The following is a 23,788-nucleotide window of genomic DNA, read 5'->3' on the forward strand; positions in this document are numbered from 1 at the left end:
AAAAAAAAAAAAAAAAAAAAAAAAGGTTCTTTGTACCTCTTGGTACCTTGGACACCTTGTCTGTCTGCTTTTTTATCGGACCCAGGAACAATTTTCGTTGCATGAATGAACCTGCATTTCCGAATTATCAAACCAGAGTCAGCGTCAAATTGGCTCCGCCCTCAGTTTTAAGAATGGCTTAGCCATGAGATGTTCGTCTCTTCTTTTTTAAATCCTATTTCACTTAATTTGCCATGGGCACCCCAAATCTTATGGACATTGTTGTAATTAACTCTGTTGAAATGGAGAGCTCACCCAACCCATGGCATCCTGGGCAATTTTCGGGATCCATCAAGGGGTTCACCTGATTTCAAAACGGCAAGCATATTCCTGTCAGATTCATGATCGCCGTAAGACCGTAACATCTCTTGTCGCTAGCATTCTTCGGGTCCCGGGACAATACCTTGTTTCCCTTTTCGAAAGTAACGGTAAAAATCTCAATTGAAATCTTTAAACCAAAATACCCCCTGAACTGTTCTCATAAGCACCTAGACTTATTAGGACCTGCCTCGGAATGATTGAATTTTATCATCATCAGAAATGCATCCCTCCGTTCTGGTCGGTTCAGTAACCCATACGGTTTCTTTCCTCGCCCCGAAAGATACCGACCCAAACTTGGACCGAGTCTGGTTGTGTTTTTGCGACTTTACCGAGAACCAGGCAATGAGGCAAAATGATATTACTGGTACAGCACTGTACAGTAGTACTGTACTGTAAGTTTGTAGGAATTACGTATGCCCGCCCTTCTCGTGGCAGTGGAGTCTTGCTTGTTGCGGAAGGTATTCTCCCCTCTTTGGACAAGCATTAATTACTACATGAAGTATGTGCTGATACTTCCAACTCCGGTACGAACACAAGGGCCGGCCGGCATGGGCGGGTTGGGTTTGGCGATATCACGTGACGGGATTACAGGGTCCCCAGGCCAGGATGGAAAACTCGCTTCCCAGCCACCTGGACGTTTTGACGCCATTGAAGCTGTCAAGACCATAAGTGGGCATTGAATCGATTGCGACAAGTCATGGGGACCATACCACCAGCCCATCGAGTGGAAACGTCAAGAGCAACTCGATGCTCATACAGTATGGGGCATGACCTACTACTAGTGGTTTGGAGTATTTTGACTCGGCAGGAAATGGCTATTGCAGAAGCAATATTTTAGCGACCTGGCTGGCACAATTTATCCAGCAAAAGCACAACCACGCACTCCTATCATAGTTGTGCAGGTTTTAGGGGTTGTTTCATGCTGAGCACAATGAGAACATACGGTCCAGACGGTCCAGACGGTATACGTAGATACTACGCACAAAGTTCTCTGCTTACTGGTAGGTAGTACTGGTTGATTTGGTTGCCCAAGCAGAGAGTCGAGACGCTGCAACGTGCCCTTCATTCAATCTCCCAGGGGCAGATGTGGAGCGTCCTAGCACTTTGAATCCCATTACTAGGTACATATTCGAATGGTGCATATCTGGGTCAACCACCGGGGGACCCATGCGATTGCGCACGAGAAAACGGTGCTGGCCAAGCTTGTCCTGAAATTAGGTAGGGATCTTGGTTATTCTTCCAATACTCTCTGACCGCCTCTACAGCACCCTACCCCCCCCATATGTGCGGAGTATCAATCAAAGAAAGGCTGACTTTACCAAGGTGTTGTTCGGGACAAAGCCAAGGCAAAGGATTTGTCCCCGATGAAAGGTGCAAAGCGGCTGGCGGGAAATGGTCGCCCGATTGTCGCAAAAGCTGACCCCGAGATCCAATCTCAACCAGGCTTAGGATGGGCATTAATGTCGCTGGTCGCTACATCTTTGGACGAGTTACGTGGAAGATGTAGGTTTTGTTGTAAAGGGTTGTTACTGATAATATCCATAGTAATTTCCCAGGCGTCACGTATAACGTTGCTTTTATAGCTCGTTTGTTCCTTGGCGCCTTGGGAAACATAATAAATCCGCCGCTTTCTGAACACTACCGCAGTACTATTTATTATCTTGGAGTCGTCACAGCCTTCTCGGTACTGGGCGATATCAACGGAAACGGCCAAGCTACTAACCGAACCGCAGCTTGGGGTGGTATTTTACTATAGTTCTGATGAAGTTGAATAACCAAACAAACTAACCATTAATACTTGATATCCACCTGCACTTGGTAACTGTCATACCTATTACGCAGTATGATTGCAGTCACGCGTCGGGGGGTTTCTTATTTCATTTCCTCTTATTTTTTTAATCATATTTTAATCCACTGATCAAACATCAAATACTATGTTCCCTGACACCTGTTTGGTCCAGGATCTGGGATCTACGTATTTTAAGCACCTAGGATACGCGACACTGTATATATGCTATCTGATATAGGGCGAATCTCAGGCGGCCCCCGCCTCTCTTACGGCCCTTTTTATAGGCCAGGAATCTTTCCTTTTTGACAGCTTGCTTGGTCTCGCGTAGCCCTCGCTTACAATTTGACTATAGACGCCGGAGCTACCGGAAGTCTGGCAAATCGGGAGAGTTTGTTCTGGCAGGTAGGAGGTCATGTCGTCCAAGTTGGGAAAAAAGAAAAAAAAAAAAAAAAAAACCGTCATCGGACAGTTCTTTGGTCAACGTTGTCTTGGCAGTGAGAGGGGCGACGTTTGAAAGGTGCAGTAATGCACAAGACTCTGCAAGGATCGTTGGTAACAGTTCTAGACAACAGAAGTAACACTGTATTTGTTTTCTTGCAATATATATATACTCTTTTTCTTATCTGTATGTAATTATATTCACATCACCACCTGAAGTCATCCGAGCATCACCAGGTTCAGCCGCTTGTGTGATGATTCACCACAGCGATTTAATCTGTCATACCTATCGTGTTCCCCCGGGTCGCTGACAAGCTATCGAATCCTTGTATTCCTCTACTTCCTTTTTTTTTCGCATGCCTGCTGCGCCTTCAATGAGGGAAAAAAAAGTCCAGTCATGCACCACCAAAGACAAGGGAGGGGCAGTCACAAGCACAGGGGAAGGAAGAGAAAAAGAAGAGAGAAAAAAAAACGCCCCAGCAAAAGAAGCAACATCGCACAGGCCAAGGAGACGGGGAGGAACGGGCTTGGCGAGACCGGGACCGATCACCACTTCGCATATTCTTGATTTTGATTTATTTTGTTTTATTTTATCTGTTTATTTCTGTTCTCTTCTGACACGGAAGCTACTTCCCCTTCTTTTACCCCTTCAAATGTGACAGATATCTTGGCATCGGAAAGCAGCTGCTGCGGCTGATCGGAGCAAGGGCAAAGTCGCTGCGCATGCTTGCCATGCTATTTTGGCATGTTACCCATACCTTAGCAGCAGTACCAAGCCATACTGGGCAAAGACCCCGAGGGAGAGAGAGGGCCTTTGCTTTGGAGCCCACCTTGGCTTTCCCCCACACTACGCCCACCGTGCTGCCACCCTGCGGCGGATTTTATCCGGGCGTCGTCCAAAGCTCTTTCCTTCTTGTGAGGGGTCCCTCGCCTTGTGTCATTGGATTCTGGTAAGAGCCTCTGACAGCAACTTTACGCCCAAACAGGCATGTTGGTAAAAGGGCGCGGGCGCTGGCGCCGTACATAGTAAGCTGTCGTCTTGTCTTTCTTGATCGACGAGTCTGAAGGTAACCTGCAGGCGGCGATTCAATTCTCAAGCCACATCCACACACACACTCAGTTCTAGAACTACAGTACGTACTATACTGGCTTCGTACTTTCGTACTGCGTACTGTACAATCGCGTGTGGAGAAAAATAGTCAAGAACTACTGAGGGGCGAACAGAAACAGAAAAAGAAAAAAAAATCAAATCAAATCAAATCAAATCAAATCAAATCCTACAAAAGTTGTGGGGTTGGGTTGCTTGGACTGATTCTTTGTATAAGAAATCGAACCTTGATCATAGTGTGTGTTCACATGACATCTCGATGCTGCACCTCTGCAGCCCCCAGCCGCGACAAGGAATGGATATGGAGCTGGGTCCTTCAGCTCCATAGACAAGGTTTCAAAGCAAATGCCGCTGAAGGATCAGTCCTGTCGTGCTTTTCGGTCACCAAAAAGCCGGAGTCTGATTTACCTATCGCGTGGACTCGGTGTATCGGCTTATAGACCGGTCATGAAAGAGCCAAACACGCCATTGCGCCTATCCACCCCCTCGGCAAACTAGCTACGTACACACACCACCCCCCCTTTCATCACCGTCACCATCACCGTCACATTGGTAGTTGTGGGTCGACTTCGGCTCTGGACCCGGCGGGATTCACTGTTTCTGTATCGCTCTTTTTCATCGTCACCCTTCTTTTTCCTATGTAATCTGGTCTCTTTTTTTCCCTCTTATATCCTCGGTTAGATCAGACCTCGATGATTCTGCCTTATCGTCCAAGAGATTTCAGCCGCCTCTCATTTCCTCCCGGCGCAATTCTTTTTTTTTTTACCTGCTGCAGGGACGCCGTCCATGCATATCCTGGCCTCGTTTGTGGAGAATAATGACATGTAAGGGCCGACTCCTACATAGAAGACCCCTTTTTTTCCCCCTCTACAAACGAGCACAGACGATGTTGATCTTTGCCATGTCGCGGAAAAAAAAACAGAGGAAAAAGGGATAGAGAGGTCAGCTAGGCTAGAGCTGTGGGCAGGACGGACAGTTGCAGAGGTTGCCTCCCAGGGGAATATCCCATACATGTGTTTAACCAACCGCTACCTCAAGTCCCCCCTCGTCTCACTGAGCTGACTGACGACCCTTGGCCTCCCCCTCCCGTATGCTACGTCGGAATCCGAAGTGACAGCCCCGAGTATGTGTGTCACTGACAGATGACGGACGGTTCACCTTTTTCGGTGTAGAGGCCCACCCTCCAGGGGAAACAGGAAAAGCAAGCAAAGAAAATGAATAAATATATATCAAATAAACATCTCGTTTTTCACTAGTGCATCAATCGAGGCTCGTCTTTACCAAGTACAAGGGTTCCTTCTGATAGGTCTACAGTAGGTATAGTCGTATTTTGAACACGAGCCAAATAGAGAGGAGGTGTGGCTCCTGCAGTCATGGCCTTGGTTGCTGACAAGTCGTCATACATATAACACCACCCTTACATATGTATACATGTCTACCCAACACTTGTATTCAAATTGCCCAAGGCAATAAGCAAGAATAGAGGGGCCGGTCGTTATTGTGGCTGCTGCATGGCGGCTCGAGGTGTTTGCCCAAAGAATGGATTCGGAGTTCTTGAATTGGTTGCTCTCAAGGCCCCGTGATGACAGAATAAACATTTGGCTAAACCAGAGGGGGGGTTGAGGGCGGCTTATCTGCCTGGGATGACCTGAACCAAAAGCCAGCTTGCTAGGCAACAATACTACGGCCCAAGTGCCGTCGGCTTCCAGCAGTAGGAGAAGAGGGGTGACCAGTCGAGCCAGATTGGATAAATTGTAAACCCCATCACTGTTGCTTTTCCGCAATTTCGAAATTGACTGGTTCCATGTTGTGAATGAGCCATATTTCATTGGCTTGCATCATCTCTCGGCACCAAAACACTCGACCAATACCGGAGACGACCCATGTCGCTTTACCTTGGCCTCGGACACGGCTTGCGCTGCCCCATGGGTGTTAATGGTCGTCTAAAACTAGTTATAATACTCTCTTTTATATGACATTCTATCTAAGAATACACAGCTGGCAGTATGATAACAACGAAAATACCGTCAAGTCACATAAACTTAGTCCGCCCTGTCTAGCCTTCACCCACGTACTTGACTAAAACCAGTCAAGTGACATAGACTGCCTGATAAGCACAGGCAAGTAAGGTAGGTTAGCTAAGTATCGCAACGCTTGCGTCACCTACATCGAGACGACATCCGCCAACAACCCCCGCTTTCAAAACAAATTCGCTTACTGCGGCTTCCGAGCCTGTCAGTCAGTCAGACCGGCCTGCTTGACCAGCGAGTAAAACTGCCCCTTCTTGGCAATGAGCTCCTGCGGCGACCCATACTCTGCCACTTCCCCTTTGTCCAGCACAACCACCTTGTCGCTGTCCAGGATTGTGTTGATGCGGTGCGCCACAGTGATGATAGTCTTGTGCGCAAACTGTGATGAGCGCAGCGTCGCCTGCAGTAGCGCATCCGTCTGTACATCGACAGCTGCCGTTGCTTCATCCAGTACCAAGATGTTCGAAGGCGTCAACATCGCACGCGCCAGCGAGACTAGCTGTCTTTGTCCTTGTGACAAATTGGAGCCTGTATTTCAAGTCACGAGATATAATTAGTGTATTTGCCTCATCGAAATGCTGTAGGCAGCTAAGCCGTGTGAACTAATCGAATACTGAGTTCTAGTTGCCGGTTGACGCTAACTTGCGCGATCTCCAGTGTAATGACAAGTGCAGAAAAGCTGGGGGGGAATAAGGGACTTTGTACATTGTGCTAGTGGGTAGAAGGGGTGGCAAGGAAGATGCAAATGTAGGATGGGTGGATGTCTCTCTGCGGCTTAAACCGCTGAATCCGAGAGATGATATAACTGGCGGGGCTTTCGCTCAAGTATCTGTGGGGGGCAACTGTCGTGCTTGTCGGTCCAAGACACGATGAGCCGTGTACCACATCAACGAGAAACGATTTGACGTGAATGGTTCAATCTGAGAATCATGGAGGGTGGCGGGGTGTGATTCTATAAAGCTTTGGTTTCTCACGGTTGGTGCAGAGCAGCACGCCGATTGCTGGTTGGACGATGCGGAGCGGCTCATAACCACCACGGAAACACAGAACCGATGCAAAGCGAAAAAGCGGGAAAGGACCAGAAACACATATGGGACTTGTGGCTTATTATGACTTACCTCCTTCGTTGATCTTGGCCTCTAGACCTCCCTCCATGCTGGACACGTGCTCCTTTAGACGGGCGTGCTCTAATATAGAAAGGTGTATTAGTGAGTGACGACAGAAGACATGGAGACCGCATTTGCATCTGAATGGCCAGATCCCATAGACACATTGCCCAAATTGGGGCCCTATGCAGGAGCATATACTCACCAAGCACGCTCCATAACTCCGTGTCATCATGCACGTGTCCTGGGTCGAGGTTGTCCCTGATGGTACCTTCGAACAGAGCCGCGTCTTGAGGAATAATGGCAAGGCGCCGACGGAGGTCGAGCAATCCGATGGTGGAAGTGTTCACATTGTCGATGCTGATGTGTCCGCTGTCCGCTTCAATGATGCGGAAGAGAGCCAATGTGAGCGATGACTTTCCTGCTCCCGTCCGACCCACGACTCCAATCTTCTCGTGTGCCTTGATGTCAAGATTGATATTCTTGAGCACCAGGTCTAGTCCAGGTCGATAACGGGTGCTGTAGTTGACAAACTCGACAGCACCATCGGCCGGCCAGCTAACTGGAGGTCGGTTACGGTGGATGATCTCGGGAGCTTCGCTAGGCAGGCGAGCGTACTCAAGAACGCGCTCGACCGAGACAATGTTGGTCTCAACCTCGACCGACTGGCGCACGATCCAGTTGAGCGAAGTAGTAATCTGGAGGGCATAGGACATGGCCAAGCCTACCCAGCCGGAGCTCAGCTGATAACCAACTGACACATAGATGACAGCGAAGCTGGCGGCTGACAAAATGACCAGCGCTCCAATGAACTCGAGACGGATGGCCAACCACCTGTTGGCGCTGATCGAAGGGAAGTAGGCTCGCAGGTTGGCATCCACACGCCACTCACTCTCCAGCTCAAACCTAGACTGCTGCCGGAACGCGCGGATGGTCGAGACGCCGCCGAGAGTTTCCTGGAAATGGGCATAGATGGGGCTGCGGCTGACACTGTCCAGCCTTTTGAGCTCGCGCGAAGTCCGCAAATAGTATCGCTGAATCCAGTAATACGTGAAGCCGAGCGGGATGATGAGAGCGATAAAAGGCGGCGTGGCCATCGAAATAACCACGAGCGTAAAACCGGACTTGGCCAAGTTGACGAATAACATGTTAAAAGCGCGGGCCAAGACCTCGTCCACGCGGTAGATATCACTATGTGTGACAAGAGAAGGTGCCCAGAGTCAGCGAAAAGTCTCTTGAGTGGACAGCGTACGGAGGTATGCACTGTTGAACTAGTGGAGAGGTCGCGAGGCAAGGGAAAAAAAAAAACCCCACAACTCACCTAGAAAACCTGTTGAGGATCCTGCCAGCGGGTGTAACATCGAAGAAAGACATAGGAGATCTGAAGATAGCCGTGGCCATGCGTTCATGCAATATCCTCGATGCCTATGTGTTAAACCACATTACGAGTCAGCCCCGGCTCGCAAACTAAGTTCTAGCCCATATAATGATTGGCAGACACCAAGAGGACCTACCTCGATAGAGCAGAAAATCCATTGAATGAGCGTCTGGATAAGCGTGAGTAGTGAAGATCCAAAGCCAAACAGGAAGTAGATTCCGATGTATTTGCTAACGGCATCGTTGCGGCCCAGTTTAGCGTTCTCGTCACCCCAATGCTTGAGCCAGACACTCCCACCTGATGGTATCAGACAGTTAGCATCTACTTAGGCAATGAATAAAAACAATTTGCAGAGGCTGGCAGCTTGGGCCTCATACGAGTTTTCACTTACCGACGCTTACTGTCTGTGCAGCAACAAGAGACACAAGGTAGACGCAGACAGCGACCAAGTTTGCGGTTTTGGCATATTCAATATAGACTTCAGATGTCGGTTAGCAAGCACTTCAGACTCCATGGTATCAAGTTGGGGCTGTGGTAATAACCTACCGCTCCATTTCACTTTGCCCTGCTCCAAGTGTTCCTTGGCCTGCTTGGTCCGGCTTCCGTCTGCCTCCTCGTCGGTCAACTTGCCACGCCCTCCCCTGAAGCTGGCAGTACTTGGCCTTCTCAAAGTACCCATGCTGTTTTGCCTAGGCTTCTTTGTCGCCGAGCCCGCCGGCTTGATGGCCTCGAGGGTCATGCTGGATTCCTGAGCCCGTTCAAGATCTTCCTTGGTCTGGCTCGTAGCCGTGGCATCAATCATGGTAGAAGTCTCGCTGTTGGAGCCACTCGAGGAAGCAGGCGAAGATGGGGAAGCGGGCTCATTCTTGCTGATAGTCTTGACAAGCTCAGCAACCAATCCCTTCATAGCCATAAGCTGAGTGTAAGTGCCCTTTTCGACGACCTCGCCGTCGCGCAGCATGCAAATATAGTCAGATTCAAGAAGAACCGGAATCGAGTTCGTGGCCAAGATACGGGTTTTAGTTTTGAGAAGTCCGTTGGGGCCGAGGACATTGTCGATAATGTGCCGTCCGACGTGAGAATCAACTGCTGACAAACAATCATCGATCAAGTAAACATCTGCCCTGGCATAGACAGCCCGTGCTAGAGCAACCCTGGCCTTTTGACCTCCACTCAGAGAGATGCCACGCTCGCCAACAACTGTCTCGTCGCCGTCAGGTAGTACAGAGAAGTCGTCCAAAAGTGCGCATGCCTTGACAGTCTGCTCATAGAAGTTCGAGTCGTACCGATAACCAAAGATAATGTTCTCCTTGACAGTGGCGTTCATGATCCAAGACTGTTGAGCAACGTATGCAACAGAGCCATGGAGTTCCACATGGCCCTTGACCTTCCAGAGATCTCCCATTATAGCTTGCAGGAAAGAAGACTTGCCGGAGCCGACCTTGCCAACAATACATGACAGTTCTCCTTTGCTGGCAGTGAAGTTCACGTCACGGAGCACATGCTTATCTTCGTGGCGATTCCAAGAAAAGGTTCCATCCCGTACCACTACCGTATCCTCACCTAGCTCCTCGACGCTTGGATAGAGGACTGTTGCGTCAGGCTGAGTCTCCTCGGCGGTGAGGTATGCATTCAGTCGGGTGACTGCAACTGTAGCCTCCACAACCGATGTGATGACCATGGGTAGCATGGCAAGCGGGAAGGTGAGCAGATTAAACAGCGCTAGTTTTCTCAACGTTAACTCTGATCACCACAAAAGATACATACCTACGGGTTGGTGGATTTATGCCTTACCGAGAGCAGGGAAGACGATGTCTGATGTCAAGGGCCGATCCTGTGTCAGCACAAAGACGGTGAAAGTCAGGCACGACACCAGGAACGGCGAAGTGTTCCATGTGAAGTTGGCTAGAGCCTGACCCGCTCCAATCTTTCTGAGATTCTTCAGTTCGAGATCGTTCCTGACGTAGTTAAGTTTGTTCATGAATGCAGATCCCCAAGCGTATAGCTTGATGCTCTTCATGTTGTTGATGATCTCGGCAATCAGGCGACTCCTGGCATCCTTGTTCTTCATTTGAATCTTTTGAAGGCCCTTCATGTACCGCGCGATGAAACCGTTGATAGGAATCATAAAGATCATAACTCCGACGCCCGCCAGCATTGACCACCCAACTAACTGGTAGAGCGACAACATGCAGATCAAGATCTGGAACGGAGCAGACCACAGCTGCTGGCCAAATTGCGTCAGATCTTGCAATCTTTGGGCATCAACAGCCATGTAGTTGACAATGTCTCCAGTGGTTTTCGAGGAGCGGCCTGTCATAAGGCACGGGCGAGTTAGTGAGTTTGTTAATTCAACGCAAAGCTGGCGAAAAGACGGATCAATAATGACGAGTGCAGTGAGCCAGTTTGTCATTTGCTTCCAAGAGCCTGAGCGAGAGTGTTATAAAATTGCTTACCCTCATTCGAAAGCTTCAGGGATTTGCGGTAGATGGCAGATGTCAGGCCGCCCTTGATCCGCATACCAGTGACGAAGGCTGATTGAAAGTATTGATGCTGAGACATTGTTAGAAACAGGACCAATTCCTTTTAACGACATAGCACGCAAGGAAGCAGAGCTTACGATCATAGCTGTCTGGAAGATAGCGACACCAAACATAGCCAACGCAATAGCAGCACCCTTGATGACGGGCTCGGTCTCTTTCTCCTTAAACTCATATGACTCGATGAATGAAATAAGGTACCTCAGCAACTGAGGTTGAACGAAGGCCGAGATGTCGTTGCACAACTTGAAAAGAGCTGCCACGGCATAAGGAGCACCGTATGCCTTGAAAATAGCCAGCCACAAGGAAGGACCCTTTTTGCGCTTCAACTGCGCCTGCCAAGCTTTGTCGAAAGCACCCCCAGTGGCTCTGGATGTGTCCCGGCTTCCAAGAGGCCACAGGTCCTCCTGAGTGATATAATTCTTGAACCCATACTTCATCATGGGGCTCATCCACGAAAAGGTAAGTTGCGAGAAAATAGTCGCATATTCTGATGGCGATTCATCCTCGTCCGCGATAGCCGAATAAAAGCTCCGCTTCCTAGGCCATAACCATTCAACGAGAAAATCGAGTGCCGAAAGACCAACCCCGATAGTGTAGACAACGAAGTATTTGAGATCGGAGGCATAGACTTGTTGAGAGATCAGAGACCGAAGCTTGACAGCCAGGGAGATCAGGAGAAACAACCAGTACAGCAGGACTATGCCGTTGGCATTTCGTTGACGTTCGTGCTCAACCCATTGTATAGAGAAGACGACGAAGAGAGACAATATCGTAAGTAGTGTTGACCAGACCCTAAAGTCCCCGTAAGCAATGTTGCCGTAGCTAATAACCTGGAGGATGAGTTGCGCAAAGAAGTCGGCAATGACGAGGACTAGGATGGACTATACTCAAGAAAACTGTTAGCAATGACAGCGAAAGCGAGTCGCACTTTTGATGAATCGAAGTTAATCTTACCTGCTTAGTCCAGAATTGTAGACCTTTGCCCACAGGGGCCGCCTCCTTCTTAGTCAACAACCACCACAAAGCAACAGGCCCAAATACGAGGCCGAAGACGGCCACCGAAGCCACCCATACGTCGATAAAGCAAGGTGTAAAGTCATATCGGTATGGGCTGAGCGGGCCCCATCCCTCGGCGTTTCCGCAAAGAGGTTGTTGCGCGTCGGCAGTTGCGCTGAGATATCCATGACCCAGGTTCAGCAGAGGTCTGTAGCCGGTAAAGGAGCCGGTTTGGGCGATCACCCTCTGGGCGGCATTGTCCTCGAAGTACATGACGCCTGGTAGCTAACGTGTTCTTTCTACGGCGTTGACATTGGATGCGGCTGATTGCGGGCGATAGAGTTTGCAAAGACTTTTGGTTCTGCGTGTGCTTGTGCTGATGTTCTTGGGGTTGCGATAGCAGCGCGTCCTCTTTCTGCTGCGATTTGGTCCGGTTAGCCCGGGAAGTCGGTATATGAAGGCTGTGTGGGAATTGGCGATCCGCCTGTCGTCAAAATAAAAAAAAAAAAGAACCGAAAGGTGAAATCTGTCGTTCGTTGTTTCAAATGGCTGACCTCTATCGTTTGGGAGTTTTCTGGGATGTTTGTTCGCAGATATCGGATTATGTCAAGACTGCGGAATGTGGTGCACCAAGCTTGGACTCCACGGCTATCGAGGTACGAACTGAATCAAGCTCTTTTCGCGGCTCAGAGCTAACGGCTTGCCGAAGCTGCCTGCAGGCTGCGTGTGGGTCGGGATGCCTTGCTTCCTCCACTAACCTGTGCATTAGTAATAGCGTATTCCAGTAGATACCATGGACCCTCAAACAGGTAAGGGTAGGTACCTAAGCACCAGATGGTATAGCTGCTTTTGAAAGTAGGTACGTGGGGAGCCTTTAGTTTGTTGCCATTCAATTTGAATTATCCATGATCGACTATCAGTCATACTAAAGTAACTATCACTACCGCGTGGAACACCAAGGTATGTTTTAAGCGCCACGATCGTACAGCCAAAAAAAAAAAAAAAAAAAAAAAAAAAGGTTTCTCCTACCGGTGCTCAACATCAGAGACAACCTTAGCTACATTGACCCCACAGTTTGGTTGGAATATCGGAGCTCCCAAGTTAGGCCAGTCGCGGGATGCCGTGCCGACCGTGACGTGATGGAATGGAGCATCTTTGGCGGGGCTTTCTCCTTCTTGCTTCTGATCCACATGGAATGAATTGCATCGCAGTACCTGATCCATTATCGATGTTGAAGAGCTTCCTTTCATGCCTTCACTGAATCAAACCACCACCACGGTTGGACTAGTCCTTATCCTGACCATCGCCTTCTTCCCCACGATTTTCAATTACATATTCTGCACCTTGCCATTGGCAGTCCTCACCGGAAACCTCTCGCGTTTGACGGTGTCGTCAACGGCCAATCGCCCGTCTTCTTACACATCCCACCCATCCGCCAAAATGAGCTGGTTCCAGAAGCAATTCACACTGCCCGCGAAGTCTCGGGGCTCGTACCTGATCACTGACACGGTGGTGAAGGAGATTCCTGAGATCAAGAACTACAAGGTTGGCTTGCTCAACTTGTTTGTTCAGCACACAAGCTGTGCGCTCTCCCTAAACGAAAATTGGGATGAAGACGTGAGGGAGGATATGAGCAATGCTCTCGATCGCATTGCGCCTGCTGCTGGTCCAAAGGGCGAATCTCTATACCTGCACAGCGCTGAGGGTCCTGATGATATGCCGGTTCGTCTCCAGCTTTCACGTGCCATGTCCATGCTCAGCAAGTTGGGGGCGCTACTTGGGGACCCTGGTCTGAAAGTGATACCGATTACTGACTTGTGCTGTGTGCACCCCGAACGGCTGTTATCTGTTGGATTAGGCTCACATCAAGTCGGCACTGGTTGGAGCCTCTGTTACGATACCGATCTCGAACGGCAAACTCGCAACAGGAACCTGGCAAGGAATCTGGTGAGTTCGGTCTGCTGTCTCATTTTATCACGTTTTCGTACTATGTATAAAAAAATAAGAGTCAAGGAAGTGCACTAACCCTGCCTAATCTTGAATAGGTATCTCGAATTCAGGTAAGAACAGCATGACGCCCTCGCATCCTTTTTGCGAGGATTTCTAACACTCGATATCCATAATGGCATCCAGAGCTTCCAAGCATCAACGCAAGATTGTTGCCACGATTCAAGGCGAGAAGATGTAATTGGTCAGCACAGCTTCAATTGACTGTCAGGAACTTGCATATTTTGATTTTCTCGCCCACATTCCGCCATGCTTGTGATTTGTAGATGCAGTATGTGTATCAGACCTTTTGTCTTCTACACATGAGACGAATCAAGCCAAGGTGCCCCTGTTACCATAACTCCCAACGCCTTTCCAGTTCCATGTATATTGAACCAGCGATTTGCTCGAGCAAGAGAAGAAGATGAAGAAGAGGTAGCGAGAAAAAAAAAACAACCTCGGTTCTTCAGTGTGCGCCGTTCTCCTGCTTCATATCCACATCATCACCGCCAGCGAGGACTTTGGTTTTTGGAACGTGGTCACCTTCGCCAGGGCCGCTACCTGGTGTCTGCGCCACCACATTTCCTTGCTCGTCGACAAACTCGAAGTTGTACCTGCTGAGTAGGTGAGGGATGGCAGACAGCTGAGGGCCGTAGCGAGCAGAGTTGTCGTAAAGCTCGAATAGAGGAACCGCGAGCAGCTTCATGTTTTTGGGGACACTCAGGACCTCTGTATTAGAGAAAGAAACAGGGCTGTTAGCATAATCAAATATCTATGATGGCGCTTTCGAGGATCCGCGCACGTACTGGAATTTGGCAGCTGGATGAAATAGAGCTTCTTGCACTCCTTGGGCCGCGTGACGTGGGCCGGGACGAATGGGTACATAAAGGTCTCAAAGTTTGGCCGCCACCACTGCGCAAGGCAATCTCCAATCTGCCAATCTCCAGCCTCCTCGCCCTCGCCCAGCCTTCCGACGGGTGCCAGCCGCTCATCCAAGCGCGCCTTGAAGCCCTCGACCTCATCGTCCTCCGGTCGCAGATAATCGCCGGGTAGTTTGAAGAAGGCGTTTGCGATCTGCAGCATGAGAATATGTGGGTGGTTGTGCTCGTGGCAGACAAGGATGCCCTCGCAGGTGCGGCGCATTCCGTGCGCGTTGTAGTGCTCCTCCAGGCGCTTCAGGCGTGCCAGCACCGAAGGGTCCTCCTCGGGCTGCGTCTCCTTGACGCCGAACGTGTAATTCGATAGTGGGTAGAGGCGGATGGTCTCGGGCTGGTTGGCATTGAAGGAAAGTGGTATTATGGGCGGCTGCCCGGATTGCAGTGCTGTTGCTGTGATGGTTGACATGGAGAAAGACGTGACGCCGATGCGCGAGCGACCGGGGAGGAATTCAAATGATGAGAATATGGAGGACGGCAAACTTCAGATGGATCGCCACAGCGTGGGTTCTGGGTGACCGGAGCTTGAGTTTGGTTATGTTCTCCAGACTTTCAAATTCTTTCATATGAAGGCAAGTACGATCTGGTAAGCATCCAAGCCGCAGTCGGGATTCCAAGCTCCATATAGTGCACCACACATGGATAGCAGAAGATAAAGTGGAGGAGGTACACTGAAGGCTCACCAACTCTAGTCCATGTTAGGAAGGCGGTAAAGTGATCGACACGACCCTAACCCTGGAGCGAATATCGGTTGGTATACAAGCTGCGCCAGCAAGCAAGGGTTCATTGCAAGGTACAGCCAAATTCACCCAACATTCAATCAGGTTGATTGACAAATGGTAAAATTACAGAGCCATAGCGCACGTTAATATCTATTCTATACAATGCCTCTACCTGTAACGGAGCCTCCACCAATGGAGGATCAGGCGAGATTTGACCTGATTATGAAGCATGGTCACCAGGATCTTGTCCAGGCTGTGGCTTTCAACAGTTACGGAGACAGGTGCGCAACAGGCTCGGTGGACGGAAAGATCCGCGTCTTCAACCGACACCAAGATGGCATCTGGAGGCATTGTGACAACTGGACCGCTCACGGTGGAGAAATCTTGGAGTTGCAGTGGCTCCCGCCAACTATATATCCCAACCTCCTGGCCTCCCTTGGCATCGATGGGCGCTTCAAGCTCTGGGCCGAGGATGCTGCTGCAGCTCCAGGACGACGTTTCAGTCATCGCTACAAGGAAAACGCCAGGGCTGCTTATGAGCATCGGTCCAGAGGCGGCGGCGGCTCCTACCGCTCATTCTCCATCCGTCACAACGACGAGACGCGCCACTCTCACTTGGCCCTTTTGGCAGCCGATGGCCAACTGGAAGTGCTTGAAAATGAGCTGCCAGAAAATCTGACCGACTGGAACCCCATAGCGCGTTTTAATGTCTGTCCCAGGCCCACACGTGGCGAGGAGGTTTCGTTTCGCGTCCGCTTCGATCCAAACCCTGATCCATGTTACACTGCACTGCGTGCTGGTGTTCCCACAGACTCTCTCGGGCTTGTGGTCGCGGCGATGAAAACTGTGCGCATCTATCGCTCGCGGGAATCGGCTGGAAACTCTTCAGGCCCTGCAGGAGCCTCTGCGGTAAGAGAGTTCTACCTTGCTGCCGAGATCGAGGGCCACCGGGGGTTAGTTCGGGATGTCGCATGGGCACCCGGGAACATCCGGGGTTATGACATTATAGCATCAGCCTGCCAGGATGGCTTCGTGAGGGTTGTGCGTCTGGAGACACCATTCGACCCGAATGATGGAAAGACTTGGTCTGAGAACGATTTGGTCAAAGGGGGCGCTGGTGGCAATGCTTACGAATCAAAATCGATATCTCATTCTCGCTCCGGAACTGCCTCTGATAATTCCCCTCATCCTTCTGGGAATCACCATCAATTCCAGCAAAGTCACCCAGGTCATACGCCAAATATCCCGCAGGCTAAATCCATGTTGGGCTCGGAGTTGGCCATCTCCAGTGCCAATGAACAGCGGCCGATGACTGGGCTGCCTGGCGAAGTTACACACCAGGTGCATGTGTTGTCGAAACTTGACAGCCATCGCACACCAGTCTGGCGAGTTGGCTTCGATGATGATGGGCAGATCTTGGGTAGTGTCGGGGATGAAGGTCGACTTTTACTGTATCGGCAGACGCCCGATGGCTCTTGGGCGAAGAGCTCAGAGCTTGCCATGATGAAGATGAAGATGGCCACGCCCTGAATTGACTTGACTATTCCACAGTTTAACTGTCACCATATCACATTGGACTCGGTTACGGTGGCATGCAGCAACTTGATGCCGTCGGTCTTATCAAACATGACAAGAGGTAAAGACTTGCATGGACTTGAACCATTATGATCTTCCTCAAAGGGCCGATCATTATGTGCTACTATGCTATTCTCAACATTAAAGCAGCAACACGGCTTTCAACAGTGCCAAACACTCCTACTTCTCCAGAAACGAAGGTGGGCTTGCAGTTCAACAGCTTCTCGCCCTTCCCTAGCTGATATGGGCAAAATCGTCTTAATGTCAAGTTCACAAGGCAGCGACAACGCCAAGAAATCCAATGGCAGCAACTGCACCCGCCACAAAGTTTGTCTCCCGCGGTCCTGAGCCGGATTTGGTGAGGGATGCTACCGCGCTTGCCGGGTTGCTAGAACTGTCGCCGGTACTGGCCGTCGCGGCTGAGGCACCACCTGACCCCGCATCGGTCGCACGCCCAGTAGTGGCTGCGCCGGAAGAGGCCTTGGTGGTAGTTGAAGCGGCACTGTTTGAGCCATCCTTGCCGGTGCAGACGGGCAACTGACCGGCCAGAGAGCTGAGCTTGGGACATTGCGACAGCACCGAGTTGATTGCGGCGCTGTTGCTCGAGTACCAGCTACGAACAGTGCTTGTGTATGAATTGAACTTGTCCGACACAGAGGCAGCAACAGTGATTGAACATGGGTTGGTCTGGTAGGTACGGTCAAGAGAGGTTAGCAAAGTCAAGAAACGAGGCCCACAGATGCGGAACAAATTGGAGACATACCTCAGTGTTGGAGGCAAGCGCGGATAGCAGATCAACACCAGGTGTCGGTAGAGTCTTGGAGATAGATATCAGGCTCGCCAGACAAGGGTCGGTGGCACTTGGTAGTGCGGGGATCCCAGTCTGGCGAGCTGCGACCTCGCGTCGGACGACGGCATGGCCCGGGAAGAGGTTGAGTTCGGCCGACGTGACGCCCACCGCCGTGGCAATCATGAACAGGACTGTGTTGGAATGCATTGTTTCGGCAGTTGTTTGTGTGTGGGAGTGATGCAATTGTTCAGTCTCTTTCTGGCAGACGAATACAGTGGCGTTGCCCTTCAGCGGTACAGGTCTTCTCGTCGGAACGGGTTGAAGAATGCCTCTTATCTCTTGCAGGGCGAAGCCATCTGAGACTACAGCCAAGCCATTGCCCCCTCTGGATCGAAATGGTAACGAAATGCAATCACGATGGTGGCAAAACTATGACATCTAGTGGTTGACTAGCTAGTTTTGAATGGCGATTTTCTGAGGCTACACCAACAACAATTTCGTTGCTCGCGCACCCGAGCAAGCCGAAATCCTGAATAGTGCCAACCGCTACCCAGTTTCCAGTCGTAATCACGGCGTAATGGTAGTAAGGGCAACCTATTGAGGTGACACGCCACAGGATTACGCACACATATGTTCCCCTTTTCTATTAAAAAAAAAGGGGGGGGGGCGGATCACACTTGGATCTGGGCTAACGTTTCGGGGCAGCGCGTCTCTGCGAATATCACCAATCATATCACTCACAAAGCAAGTAGTGCACTAATAATCTTGTTCCAAGATGGCTAGATTATTGACAAATCAGGAGGATACTACAAAGGAGTCCCATTCACAGATTAAGCTTTTGTATTAAATGATATAGAAGCTTATCATTACTTCATGCACCCAGATCTCGTGCATTTAACCCAACACCTTGACCAGGGCCTCGCCCAGCGCCTTTGCGCTGGCCGGGTTCTGACCAGTAATGAGGTTGCCATCAACCACGACCTTCTCTCCCCACGGCTCATCGGCCTTGACAAAGGTTGCGCCGCTGGCCTTGACCTTGTCCTCAAGCAGGAAAGGCATGTAGTCGACGAGCTGCATGATCTCCTCCTCCTTGTTGGTGAATCCGGTGACGGTCTTGCCCTTGACCAAGTACTCGCCATTGGATAGTTTCACGTCGGCCAGGACGACCGGGGCGTGACAGACGGCCGCGACGGGCTTTCCAGCCTCGAAAAAGTTGGCAATCAGCTTCTGCGACTGCGCGTCCACGGCCAGGTCCAGCATGGGGCCGTGGCCACCCGGGTAGAAGACGGCGTCGAACTCGGAGGCCTTGTCGACGTAGTCGGACAGCTTCTTGGTCTTCTCCCAGAGGTCCTTTTGGTTGTTGAGGAACGACGTGGACGAGGCATCCGACTTGAACATCTCGATGCTAGCCGGGTCGAGCTTGGACTCTCCGCCGTTGGGCGAGACCACGGTGAGCTCGTAGCCGGCCTTGGCGAACTCGTCGTAAGGGTGGGCAAACTCGGGCTGTGGTAGGGTGCAGGAGGGGTATCAGTCAACGGGTTCTCCCAAGCTGTTATGGTGGGTGGTAGGGCAGACTCACCAGGAACCAACCAGTAGGCTTGGTGTCGCCATTCTTGTTCTTCATCTCGGAGGCCGAGGTGAGAACGACGAGGATTTTCTTGACCATTTTGTGGAATAGTGTTTATGCCAAGGGGCTAAAAGTGTTGAAAGGTTTTGGTTTTTTTAGAAAAGGCGTAGTTAAATCAGAACGCTGCGTGTTATTTTAAAGCGGGGTATCAAATAAGATGTCTAAAATCTGCATGAAGAGTAAGATCTGTCCCGAGATGCATTGGACAGTCGAGGTGAGGTGACAAACATTTATATAGATTTTCATGTCTGGCGGGGGGACAATAGTTTATCAGAAGCAATCCATAGAGGTTCCCCATAATAATACCTACATACACACATAGCTCAAGGAAGCTATCTGAATTCGGTAGGTATGTTTACGTCATGTTGTACATCAGCTCGGAACCACCGACGACAGGTTGAAATCATCCCTGCAACCCAGAGTTGATCAATGAGTAAGCTGGAACAGATTTGGTAATTCAAAGGTATGCTCATTGCCAAAAGCTTAGGGCGGGTTGCGTTGGTTTAAGTTTATTCCGGGTAGATTTCCCCTCTTTTTGCTTCCAAATCCCCACTTGAGCTTCTTCAGTTATGACGATTTGAAATCCAGTGAGGCACGCCACTTGCTTGGTGGTGGAGCCTGCCTTGTTTGATCGGATCCGATGGTGAATGGGACCTCGTACTGTCCCGGCTCGGCAGCGGTCAAGATGGTATCCCGTGCCCGGGCATTGCCAGGATGGTTAGTGTAGCGGCTCACATATTTATTCTGATCATGTTCGTACAGATTAGATCTTTTAAATACCTGGGTACGTGACAACAGCATCACAACGCGCAGCTGGCAGGATGCCCTATCGTCCACTATCCATTGAAACAAGCCATCGTGCAGACTATACGTCTGGCATCATTTTGGAGCCCTCAGTGCGTCATTCTGCTCTCTTTGTACATCTTCTCCATAATCAGTTAAAAATAGAAAAAAAAAAAAAAAAATACTCGACCGTTCCGCCCCGAGTCATTACCGCTGTCCGCTCGGTCAAACTTCTGCGACAGCGGACACCTTCCCAAAGTGGCCCGCGGGCCGCTAGAAAGTGATGCCAAGGACGGGGCCGGAGTGATTGGCACCCCTGTCGCGAGCGCACTGCTTGCCCCAGTCAGTGAAGCTTCTCGACCGAGATGATACTCCGTACTCCGTAGCGTGTCGCGATGGTATTGCTGCAGATGTTTTGGTTTGCGGCTATGTATTTCATTGTGCTGCTGGCCAAGTGATTTAACAGAACGTTCTCAGAGGCGGTGTCCCACATTATACTGTAAACAGTACGGCAAATAAACCAACGGTGTGCTGGAGGCTAACTGGAGTTGATTTTTCGACGTGTCTGTGGCATACTTAAGTACCAGCCGCCCAAAGTTAAAAAAAACAACAAAACAAAACAAGAATCAAAAATGAAGAATAAATATAGAAGAGGTAAAAAGAGACGCTGAAAGACACCGAGAAGACACTTGGCACCAGACATGTGCTGGCTGTTTTGCAGAGGTTAATAACGGGCAATAGCAATCAACGGTTTAATGGCTGCCCTTGTCTTTGACAGTGCGCATTTACGGTTCATCGTACTGTCTGAGCTAGCCCAGAGTGGAAACTGCGCTGTGTCCTTTCCTTGCAGCGAAAAAATAGGAATGCATGCACTGCTTCAACCGAGAGAACTTGGAGAGGTCTCACAAAAACAACAAGTGCACAATATCTCCAAGAAAGGGGGGAAAAAAAAGGACTCTTTGACTCGTACATCAAAGTATCGAGCTAATATCCCATTGAATGCACTGACCCGTTGGTCTTTGACACTCTTGTTCGGTGTCATGACATGACCGGTGACGCCGGCTCCATACAAAACAGTACGACACAAGCTTTGCCCTCTAGAACTAGTCTGGCCGGATAGCTTGCTTAAATGGTCGGTAGTTTGTTATCACCATGCCGATCCCTTTTCTCACATACGTCTACCATCATGGCGCCCCGGAATGGATGCCAGAGCCATGGAACATCATCAAAGGCGGCAGCACTCTAGCCGCCCTGGCGCTTACCAAATGGTATTGCACCGGCGCCACAAACTTGTCGGAGCGTAACATGCACGGCAAGGTTGTCATGATTACCGGGGGTACATCCGGCATCGGGGCAGCTGCGGCTTTGGAGATCGCCAAGCGAGGCGGACAGGTCGTTTTGCTCACCAAGCAGCCGCCCTCGGATCCGTTCTTGGTCGAATTCATTGAGGACATGCGCTCGAGGGCAGGTCACACCATGATCTATGCCGAGCAGGTCGACCTCGAATCCATGTACAGCATCCGAAAGTTTGCGACAAAGTGGATCGACAACGCCCCTCCCAGGCGTCTGGATGCCATCGTGCTCTGCGCCGCCACGCTCACGCCGCCCGGGAAGCCGCGGACAGAGACCGCCGAGGGCATAGAGAGCGTATGGATGGTCAATTACCTCGCCAACTTCCACCTCCTCAGCATCCTCAGCCCCGCAATCAAGGCGCAGCCCTTTGACCGCGACGTGCGAGTCGTCCTGGCCACTTGTCCGTCCTACATTGCATCCCCGCCGCTGAGCAAAGCCATCGACGCCGACGAGTGGTCGCCCGGTACGGCCTACGCGCGAAGCAAACTTGCCCTCTTGACGTTCGGCAAGGCTTTCCAGAAGCATCTGGACGCCTACAAGCGGCCGGACCAGCTGCCCATGAACTCGCGAGTCGTATTCATCGACCCGGGCTACTGTCGCACCACTGGCATGACGCGCTGGATCTCCCGCGGCACGTTGTGGGGTTTGTTCGTCTACCTGGCGTGCTACTTCTTCTCGTGGCTGCTGCTCAAGAGCCCGTACATGGGGGCACAGTCCATCCTCTTCGCGCTCATGGAAGGAGAGCTATCCCGAATCCCTGGCGGGCAGCTGGTGAAGGAGTGCAGGATCGTCGATTTTGCAAGGAAGGACATTGAGGACGAAGAAGCATCCAAGAAACTTTGGGAGGCGAGCGATGCCTTGATTGAGAAGACCGAGAAGGAACAGATGGCGTTGAGAGCCAAGATGAAAAAGGACGAATCGCAGAAGGAAAAGGAAAATGAGGAGGCCGAAAAATTGCAGGAAGTAGAGGCTCTCGTTGAAGCCATTAAGAAGGGAAGATCCAAAGAAAAGGAAAAGGAGAAGGAGAAGGACAGATCCAAAGATAAGTCAAAAGACAAACAAAAGGATAAAGATCGATCCAAGGAGAGGTCCAAGGACAAGTCCAAGGAAAAAGAGAAGGACAAGGATAAGGATAAATCCAAGTCCAAATCCAAGTCTTCCAGGAAGAAGGAATGACAAAAAAGAACCAGACTTTTAGAACAAAACAAAATTGTGTGTGGATTTTGTATTTATCTGATGCAGCGCGGTTCTAGACTTGATCTGGAAGCGCTTGTACAATATGATACCCTAGAAGTAGACATACATGGTAATAACAGCTTGCTGGCTTGCTCGAGCTAAGATACGGCCCTGCGACCGGGGCAACTTTTGTTTACATCGCTTAACGAGTGGTCGAACCTATTTGTGCTGATAGCTCATGGCAGATAGACATGGTGATATGGCTGGTACCTTGCTCGGCATTTAGTCTGGAACGGGATGTATCAAAACTCACCGCGCTTGCTGGCGTTCAGTGTGCGGAGAAAATGCCGAGGCGGGGCTGCAGACAGGTACGGATAGACAATAGCCCATGCACGCACGTTTGACCGAGCTGGGACGTAGCAATTGTGATTACTGTGCTGATCTACTGCTTCATATGACGACAAGCAATTTTGCAATCATTCTCAAAGCCAAAAAATAATACGCACTTTGGCGATCCATTAAGATATTCAAATACTTGTCGGTTCGTACATATATTTTTTCTTTCTGAGCAAATCACAACTGAAACAGTTACCCCAAGTCTACAGACTGGGGTCACCGAAGCAGAGTTCCATCGACATAAGAATATAAAAAAAAAAAAAAAAGTCAAAAACACGAAAAACAGTACAGTCGTCCTGCCAAACCCAGGGGCCATGTCAACAAATCGTTCTACGGCAGCCACCGCGGCATCTCCACGCCCGTCAGCCGGCAGCAGTGGCATCTCGGCGGCTCCCCACGGCGGCGGCCGCGGCGCAGCCCTTTACGCCAATGACCCTGCGTCCCTGCACCCAGTCTTTTTCACATCGAGGCAGTGGCGACCGGTTCACGGCGGCGCCGTCCCGTCCGCTCAGCACAGCCCGGTGGCCCAGGGTTTCATATTCCAAGACTCGCTGCGGCAGGGCGGCGGCCCCATGTCACCTAGGCTCTGATGGCTTTCTTTTGTCGCCGGAACAAATGGAACATGTTCTGCGTTTTCTTGTATCTTTTCTCCTTTTCTAATGCGGCGGCACCGTTTGATTGTTTTGGCCTAAATTTT

At 50.4% G+C, this 23,788-nt stretch overlaps 7 protein-coding genes across 7 annotated transcripts; 3 read left to right on the plus strand and 4 right to left on the minus strand.

Annotated features, from left to right (window-relative positions):
* Positions 1-5,930: 5,930 nt before the first annotated feature.
* PpBr36_01188 (uncharacterized protein) lies at positions 5,931-12,021 on the minus strand (the record flags this gene model as incomplete). The annotated part of the gene is made up of 11 exons (XM_029888376.1): positions 5,931-6,253; positions 6,844-6,912; positions 7,037-8,022; positions 8,153-8,256; positions 8,346-8,506; positions 8,601-8,687; positions 8,756-9,931; positions 10,004-10,522; positions 10,666-10,762; positions 10,830-11,633; positions 11,707-12,021. 11 exons carry the CDS (start codon positions 12,019-12,021, stop codon positions 5,931-5,933), a joined length of 4,641 nt encoding a protein of 1,546 aa, XP_029751555.1.
* Positions 12,022-12,996: 975 nt separating this feature from the next.
* On the plus strand, positions 12,997-13,936 carry PpBr36_01189 (uncharacterized protein; the record flags this gene model as incomplete). The annotated part of the gene is made up of 4 exons (XM_029888377.1): positions 12,997-13,470; positions 13,607-13,695; positions 13,794-13,808; positions 13,882-13,936. The coding sequence occupies 4 exons, from the start codon at positions 12,997-12,999 to the stop codon at positions 13,934-13,936; spliced, it is 633 nt and encodes a 210-aa protein (XP_029751556.1).
* Positions 13,937-14,200: 264 nt separating this feature from the next.
* PpBr36_01190 (uncharacterized protein) lies at positions 14,201-15,078 on the minus strand (the record flags this gene model as incomplete). Its single annotated transcript, XM_029888378.1, has 2 exons — positions 14,201-14,463; positions 14,541-15,078. 2 exons carry the CDS (start codon positions 15,076-15,078, stop codon positions 14,201-14,203), a joined length of 801 nt encoding a protein of 266 aa, XP_029752679.1.
* Positions 15,079-15,553: 475 nt separating this feature from the next.
* On the plus strand, positions 15,554-16,921 carry PpBr36_01191 (uncharacterized protein; the record flags this gene model as incomplete). The annotated part of the gene is made up of 1 exon (XM_029888379.1): positions 15,554-16,921. The coding sequence occupies one exon, from the start codon at positions 15,554-15,556 to the stop codon at positions 16,919-16,921; it is 1,368 nt and encodes a 455-aa protein (XP_029752678.1).
* A 315-nt stretch (positions 16,922-17,236) lies between these two features.
* Positions 17,237-17,963, minus strand: PpBr36_01192 (uncharacterized protein; the record flags this gene model as incomplete). The annotated part of the gene is made up of 2 exons (XM_029888380.1): positions 17,237-17,653; positions 17,730-17,963. The coding sequence occupies 2 exons, from the start codon at positions 17,961-17,963 to the stop codon at positions 17,237-17,239; spliced, it is 651 nt and encodes a 216-aa protein (XP_029752677.1).
* A 687-nt stretch (positions 17,964-18,650) lies between these two features.
* Positions 18,651-19,422, minus strand: PpBr36_01193 (uncharacterized protein; the record flags this gene model as incomplete). The annotated part of the gene is made up of 2 exons (XM_029888381.1): positions 18,651-19,259; positions 19,336-19,422. The coding sequence occupies 2 exons, from the start codon at positions 19,420-19,422 to the stop codon at positions 18,651-18,653; spliced, it is 696 nt and encodes a 231-aa protein (XP_029752676.1).
* Positions 19,423-21,318: 1,896 nt separating this feature from the next.
* On the plus strand, positions 21,319-23,681 carry PpBr36_01194 (uncharacterized protein; the record flags this gene model as incomplete). Its single annotated transcript, XM_029888382.1, has 2 exons — positions 21,319-22,673; positions 23,378-23,681. The coding sequence occupies 2 exons, from the start codon at positions 21,319-21,321 to the stop codon at positions 23,679-23,681; spliced, it is 1,659 nt and encodes a 552-aa protein (XP_029752683.1).
* Between the last annotated feature and the right edge of the window lie 107 nt (positions 23,682-23,788).

Source organism: Pyricularia pennisetigena, chromosome 2 (assembly GCF_004337985.1).
Source record: "Pyricularia pennisetigena strain Br36 chromosome 2, whole genome shotgun sequence".
Classification (NCBI taxonomy): Eukaryota; Fungi; Ascomycota; class Sordariomycetes; order Magnaporthales; family Pyriculariaceae; genus Pyricularia; species Pyricularia pennisetigena.